The sequence below is a fragment of the Myotis brandtii genome, unplaced genomic scaffold (assembly GCF_000412655.1).
Source record: "Myotis brandtii unplaced genomic scaffold, ASM41265v1 scaffold1141, whole genome shotgun sequence".
In the NCBI taxonomy this organism is placed as follows: Eukaryota; Metazoa; Chordata; class Mammalia; order Chiroptera; family Vespertilionidae; genus Myotis; species Myotis brandtii.
This window is the reverse complement of record NW_005353931.1, coordinates 1,132,333-1,140,265: the sequence shown is the minus strand read 5'-3', so window position 1 is coordinate 1,140,265 and position 7,933 is coordinate 1,132,333. Positions and strand designations below refer to the sequence as shown.

The 7,933-nt window shown below is 39.7% G+C and overlaps 1 protein-coding gene across 1 annotated transcript in view; it reads right to left on the bottom strand.

Annotated features, from left to right (window-relative positions):
* Positions 1 to 7,933, bottom strand: part of LOC102256632 (glutamate receptor ionotropic, delta-2) — an 841,284-nt gene that overhangs the window by 16,831 nt on the left and 816,520 nt on the right. Inside the window, exon 7 of the mRNA XM_005857866.2 lies at positions 6,621 to 6,782. Within this exon, the coding sequence (XP_005857928.2) occupies positions 6,621 to 6,782 (162 nt within the window). The remainder of the gene's footprint in view (positions 1 to 6,620; positions 6,783 to 7,933) is intronic.

Here is a 7,933-nt window from a genome sequence, read left to right as displayed (position 1 = left end):
TGGGAATCCATTCTGTGGGACTATCCTTCTCCCCATGTGAGAGTCTGTACTTGTTCTTCAATAAATCTCCTCTGCTATACTACCCTCTGTTCGTAGATTCATTCTTCGACTCTAGCGGACAAAGAATCCAGGTTCCAGTCCAAAAATTCCCTATCAATGAGTTTTAGGAAAGTCCATAGCATGATGCCAGGCCAGCCACTTGTGTGGGTTAGCCTCTAAAAGAGGTTTGGGCTGGGAAAATGAATTAGGTAAAGTGAGATCTAAAAAAATCACCACCATGGGGTGAGAGCAGTTAGCTAGGTTGATGGAGACTCAGATTTAGCACCCCACTATGCCTGCAGGCTATGTTGGGGGGGGAAAGAGCGCAACAAAAGAACAATAGTGCCTGACAGCACTTTAGTTCCCAAGAGAGTTGCCCATCTAGCCCTCGCCCTAAAGCCAGACAATTTGGTTCTTCATTTGTTTGACATGGTATCCTTTCTCTGGCACTTAGGGTGAGTGTCTGCGAGCAAGTGAGACTGTGCTAAGGCCCTGCTTTTTGTTAATCCTCACTTGAAAATATTTTTTCTATTGATTTTTAAAGAAGAGAGGAAAGGAGGGAGGAAGGGAGAGAGAAAAACATCTATGTGAGAGAGACACATCAACTGGTTGCCTCCCGCATGTGCCCCAACTGTGGCTAGGGATCAAACCTGCTACCCAGGTATGTGCCCTTGACAAGGAATCAAACCCACGACTCTTCCGATGCTCTAACTATTGAGTCACTCTGGCCAGAGCTTGTGCTAGGGCCTTTTAAGAGGACCTCTGATACAGACCTGGATATTTTCTATGGTCGTTTTGTTGTTGTTGTATTGTTATTGTTGTTTGGATTCCATTGAGACTCAGGATTTGTTACTGCCTAGATGCAGGTGAGTTCATGGAGCTGATAAATAATCTAAGCCTTTGAAATGAAGAAAGTCAGCTATTCCATGATTCCACACAATATTAGTCTTGTACTTTCCTCTTCTCAAACTTATCAATACTGCAGATGTCACTGTCATTCAAGACAAAGACACGAATCTACAGGACCAGCTGCCTCATCCTGGGATCATTTTCTACATATATTCTTAGGTCGACTGCACTGGAGCACTTCTCAGATGTGTACTGGTCCCAGGGGAGCAGGCTGTACATGTACTGGGGCAGCTGAGACTTGCAAGTCCAAGGGTTACTGCACAGCAGGATGTTGATGTCAGCACAAAGTCTGCCCCTCTCTGTGTGACTAAAATATTTCTTTGTTTTCTGGAAAAACTGAAGCAAGATTCCCTTTTATAAATCTTCATGTTCTTAAATGCTTAGAGCCAAAGCTTAAGCAAGTTTCTTATAAATGTCTGGTTTTCTGGAAAGTTCCCTAAGCAATTCCACATACTGTTCTGAAAAAGTTTCTGTTCTGCTTCTTCATACAGATGTTTTACATCCATTTTGCAATAAGTACATCAATGTGGGTCTTGTAGAAGGCTTCACATTACTCACCCTGGGACTTCCTCACCAGCAACAGCTCAATAGATGCCCGTAAAGTTCACTCTGTCTCCAAGTTGAGCCTTGTCAATAAGATCATTGTGAACAAAAGGATGGCAGTGTGATCATCTGTCCTGCAGGCACATTTTCAGGAGACTCAAAGTTTGAGTTTTTGCTTAAAAAACAGGGAACACGAAGCAGCTGTAGGCCAGTGCCGTGTTGTAGGTGGTGCAGCAGCATTCACACAGGCAGGATTCAGCGATTCAGCCACGGTCCATTTCTTCCAGGGCAGTGTGGGTGCACACCTAGCACTAGAAGAAGGCTCCCTGCCTCTCTGAAATCAGCCTAGACATCCTGATCACCATGCCACTGACGGTGATGAGCTGGTCAATGTCTTCTGGATTCAGGTTTCTCATATTCTTAGTCTTCAACACATTGAATGGTCCTTATTGAATCAGATCTTCTAAGACTCGGTCAGGTTCAATATCAAAGAAGATCTCATTGACAGCATTTTTAAAAGTTGAGGTAACTTCCTGTGGGTAGCAGATGAACTGTCTGTAGAGATTTCTGTTAAATGACTTTATGTGTTCATAGCCTACATTTAAAAATGGATCCTCAATAATATTAAAATTCTCAAGTAGTTACATGTATAGAGGTTCAACAACATCTATGGAAACACATTCTTCTTCTTTAGCCAGAGGGTCAATAAAAAGATGAAGACATGCTGAACCGGTTTGGCTCAGTGGATGGAGCGTCGGCCTGCGGACTCGGGGGTCCCAGGTTCGATTCCGGTCAAGGGCATGTACCTTGGTTGCGGGCACGTCCCCACTGGGGGGCGTGCAGGAGGCAGCTGATCGATCTCTCTCATCGATGTTTCTGGCTCTCTATCCCTCTCCCTTTTTCTCTGTAAAAAATCAATAAAATATATTTAAAAGAAAAAAAAGATGAAGACATTTCTGAAAATTTTCTTTGCATGTTGACATATTTATACCTGTTCTACAAATCCCAAGTTTTGTGGCCTTGCTGGCCCCTACTGAAAATCCACCTGCAGACCCCAGCCAGGTGAGGCCTTGGCCTGAAGGGTGTGTCCCTAATACTGCAGCGTGGGGTGCCCTCTACCAAGAGCTAGGAATACCACATGTCAGTGATGAACTAACATCAAATTCAGGAGAAATAGGAAAGAATGCATTAGAGGAGAGCTGTACAGTAGTGTGTCCTGTGTGGCAGGATTTGCAGGTCAGCTCCAGGCCAGGTCAGCATGGCTGAAGCTCTCCTGTGGAGGGAGAGTCCGCACCTCTGTGTCTCTGATGTGCAGATTGCCTGACATCCTTCCTTGGAGGGAGGAAAGGTGATCGCCTCCAAAGCACACAGGGCTCTAGAGTATATACCTGGTTGGACGTGCTCCAAGATGTCCCAAGAGAAGTTTTTTAAAGTTTTACAACAATATAAAGTATTATAATTAAGTGATAATTTTGATATATCAATATCTATATGAAAAATGCAAGAGAATAAACTACAAAGAACGAATATCAAGATTTAAGTCCCAGAATTAATGAGGTCATTCAAAAAATATATCAAACATCAATAACTTCCTTATGTACCTATAATCACTAATTAAAAATATAATACAATAAAATAATTCATGACAGTGTGCACACACACATGCTCACACACTGACAAATATACACAAAACTCTATAAAAGTGTATGAGTAAATACAATGAAATATGTATGAAGAAACTATAAATCTTTACTGAGGGCTATAAAGATGACTATATAGATATATACTATGTTCATGGATGGGAATATTCAATATTTTAAAAATTATTAATTCTCTCAAAAATATTCTATGAAATCCATATAAATAGCAATGGCTTGGGGAATTCTGATGCTATCTGGAAGAAATACACACTTAAGAATTAGATTAGCCTCTAATTTTTGAAATAAAGAAGAGAAATGTGGAAGCATCTATTCTATCAATTCAAAAGCTAAATTATAAAGTTTCAACACAAAAAAGAAATTATAAAGTTTCACCACCTCCCCCTTTATAGTGCTTATGTCAACTGCAGTGCTTTTTAAGTCTTTTGCATCACCTTCCTAATTAGAATATAAGTAATTCAAGGACAGATTTGTTCTTTAGCTTCTTTGTCTCCTTGCAGCAGAACACAGGCTTTGTACAGTGTATAGGGCATGCCCTAAGGTAGGCATGCAGTGGTTACTTGAATGTAATTAAGAATTTTATCACTAGAATATTCCCATTGCAATAAAGAGCCTGACCACATTTGTGGTGTTTGGTGCTGACTTCTCTTTAAGCTTTGCCCTCCCTTTCCCCTTTGGCTCCACTCGTGGACAGGCTGATTAAAAAGGTCCATCCTAACTAGAGAGCATTATGCTAAGCAAAATAAGCCAGTCAGAGAAAGATAAATATCACATGATCCCACTCATTTGTGGAATATAATGAACAACATAAACTGATGAACAAAAATAGAACCAGAGACATAGAAGCATCGAACAGACTATCCAACCTATGAGGGAAGGTGAGGGGTGAGGGGGTAAGAGATCAACCAAAGGACTTGTATGCATGCATATGAGCATAACCCATGGACACAGACAGTAGGGGGGCAGGGGGGAGGGCTTGTGCTTGGGGGAGAGGGTGATGGGAGAGAGGTCAATGGGGGAAAAAAAGGAGACTCATGTAAATACTTTAAATAATAAATAATTTTAAAAAAAAGTCCATACTGCCTGGCCAGCATGGCTTCATGGTTGAGAGTAGACCTATAAACCAGGAGGTCACGATGGTTTGATTCCCAGTCAGGGCACACGTCCAGGTGGCAGGCTCCATCCCCAGTGGGGTGTGCAGGAGGCAGCCAATCAATGATTCTCTCTCATCACTGATGTTTCTATGTCTCTTTCCTCTCCCTTCTGCTCTGAAATCAAAATATATATATATATATCTGGTCATCCTGTACCTCCTTCTTTCACACCCATGAGAATTTTAAGCCACACAAATCTCCAGACCAAATAAATGGGAACTGTTTCCAGCTCTAACCCCTAACCACTACAAAGTCCCAGCCCATTCCCTCTGCTCAGCCCAAGCCAGACTGAACCTGCTGAGGTGCACTCTGCTCTCTCCAGGAGTTCCTGTGTTAGTGGAACATTTTCTCTCAAATTCTCTTTGTGTGGAGTATTATCAGCCTCGATATCTGAATGAGATAACCAAAATACTCATATGAAGGAAAGCAGTATGACTGGGAGGGGGGGGGGGGGGAGGGGAATCAAAATTTTAAGGTTATCTTAAAACATGAAACAAAAAATAAAAAATTGAAAATTTGCAATCATGTATATAATTTAAACTTAGTTTCTAAATACATAGAATAGATATATTGCTTTAAAAAGTGTCACTAAGAGCTTACAGGGACAAATATGCAAATATTCCTCTAAAATAGAGTTTCATAGTTATTATATTATATCATTGTTTTGATTATAAATTTTGTAACAGCAACAGTTTACATATTGAATTGCTCCAGGAGAAAAAGCTACATTTAGTGGTGTCTTTGTTTCCCTCCTGCTGATATTCTCACTACATAAGTGTCGCCTAAGCAACACCCTGAACTATTATTCTGTCTTTATGAGACAGCTTCAGGAAAATGAATATATTCAAGTTCTGCATTTCAGTCAAAGTACGAATTAATAAATTAGTAGGTTCACAATCATGTTCAACAACCTCCCTTGGATTCATACCTGTCTATTCGCCACATAGATAGAGCATACACCTGGAGTTTAAATTTGACTTACCTATTTCCAATTGAAAAATATTTCTCTGCTAATATATTCAATACATTTAATTTTCAAATACTTTTGTTGATAAGAACCCAAATTCCCATGAAATGGATTCTTTTGCAAAAAGGAAGCAGTACATGCCTGGCTGGTGTGTCTCAATGGTTGAGCATCAATCCATGAACCCAAGAGATCACCGGTTCAATTCCCGGTCAGGAAACATGCCTGTAGGGGGTGTGCAGAAGGCAGCCGATAGATGTTTCACTCTCACATTGATGTTTCTCCCTCTTTATCCCTTCCCCTTTTCTCTCTCTCTCAACTCAATAAAATTTTTTTAAAATAAAAATAAAAAATAAATACATTTTATAAAAGGAAGCACTACTAAGAGAAAGATATAGGCTAGTCTCCATTTGAAACATTTCTTTCTTCCATTTCTTGGTTTTCGTACTTCTAGTTCACTTCTAATGCTAAATTTTGAGACTTTTCTTTGGATTTTCTAAATGCATTCATGTTTCATTTGACTAGCTATTTCTCTTTTTGCTTCAGGAGAGAAAGGCAAACATATGCCAAAAGAAAAAGGATTGATAAAATAAAGAACATAAACATTCCAATGTCTGTCTCCTTTGTGTAAAGGGTACAGGAGAAATTTGTTTGTTTTATTAATCATTTCATTTTAAATCCAAGAAGCTGTGCGAGACAAATGGAAAATGCCAGCAAGGATGACATGACGAAGAGGCTAATAAACTGCAGAATGCTTATACCGCTGAGAGAAGCTGAGCAGGATAAACCGCCTCCCTGGAAGGGAACAGGTAGCTAAGGCGAAACAGGTCACAGCCAGGCTAAACACCACACTGACAGTGAAGAAGAATGCCATCGAGTATCAAATAGTTCACAGATGCTGCAAGATATTAACCGTTTATGAATTACACCTTCATTATAACATAAAGACCATCCAATGTCTCACCATGTATCAGCTAAATGGTAGAAACAGCTAACCCTATAGCTCTTTTTTTTTTTCAGTGTATTTTGTGACAGGCACCAAACCAATTTAAGCACCTCTAACTCTAATAATATAACCAAAGCAATTTAAAATATTTCAACCACTAACATTTTACCTAAGTAAAATTCCCTTGCAAATAAATAAAGGCCCCCTGTTTTGTGTATGTGTGTAAATTTCTGCCCTTTTATTTTTAATATTTCATTTCTCCATTACACTGTTTTATGCTTTGAATTGGCAGCAATATTGGGGGGCAATATTGGTGGGCGGGGATCCTTCTAAAAGATATCTCTTCAAAATATGATCTATTGTATCCTCTTTATGGAAAGTCAGGAGTAAATGCTACTCAAAGTTACCTTCTTGATGGTTTCCAGCATGGACCGCCCGCCCTGCCAGGGCTTGGAGTTCTTCCTGATGCATGACAGGCTCGCCATGCTGTGCCACTTCCGGTCCTCCAGCTTCTTATGGAAAGCATTAGCAAGCAGAAGCACCGTGTCATAGATGTAAAGGTTTGAAATCTGCAAAGACATTACACAGTAATCATTAGACTCACCGACGCCAACCATCAAGAATATGGAGAAAATCATCAGCTCAGCTGCCTCCATTGGTAGTAGATGGCTGGTTTGCTGGGTTATTTATTAAGCAGAAGGTTTCTTTTTTCATTTCCCCGGCAATTTTGCCGGTGAGAATGAAGTCTTATCTGATTGTATGCTTCAATTGCCTTTTCAGCTTATTTAGGTGTGAAAGAGAAGATAAAATAAAAAAGAGAAGTTTCGACAGAGGCAAGGCTGTTAGTGCCAGACCTCAGAAAATCACTGGCCCTTATTTCTTTCTGAGGAGGTAAAGAGCTGAGGGCTTAACATTGGAAGGGCAAACTGAATAATACATTTTCTGAATATGTCAAGTTTTTGCACTCTGGTTATTCAGATGGAGAAATATCAACTCGATCTTACCTATAAGATGAGTGTCATAGGTATAAAAAAAGAAAATAGCCATCTGTGTGAACATTTGTGTCTATGGGGATTCAGTATTTTTAAAAAATGATAGGAAATAGCACCATTCATAAACATTACATTGACCAAGAATCTATACAAAATTATAGAGGTATACACACGCATTGCAACTCATGATCATGACATACCTTGAACTATTGACTTTGTGAATGCGTGTTTACATTAAAGCTTTCTTTTTCTAAAGTAATCATATTATTATCTTCCTCCTATGTAGATTGAAACAGGAATTATAGAAATGTTTGGTAAGAGCTATTGCAGTCTTACAGTTAGCTCTTACAGATAGCCAGAACTGCTATCCATACTATTAACTACTGAAGGTGTCTATGTTTCAAATAAATTAGGAAATATTTACAAAACATAACACCAAGAGATATCTAGTGTTGATATAAGTTGTTAAATGTGATATTATAACCTCTATGAAGGAAAAATCAAACATAAAATTAAAAGTGACAGATCAGCCTGGCCAGCATGGCTCAGTGGTTGAGAGTCCACCTATGAACCAGGAGGTCACGTTCAGTTCCCAGTCAGGGCACATGACCTGACTCTGGCTTGATCCCCAGTGTGGGGCATGCAGGAAGCAGCCAATCAATGATTCTCTCATTATTGATGTTTCTAGCTCTCTTTCCCTCTCCTTTCCTCTCTGAAATTATTCATAT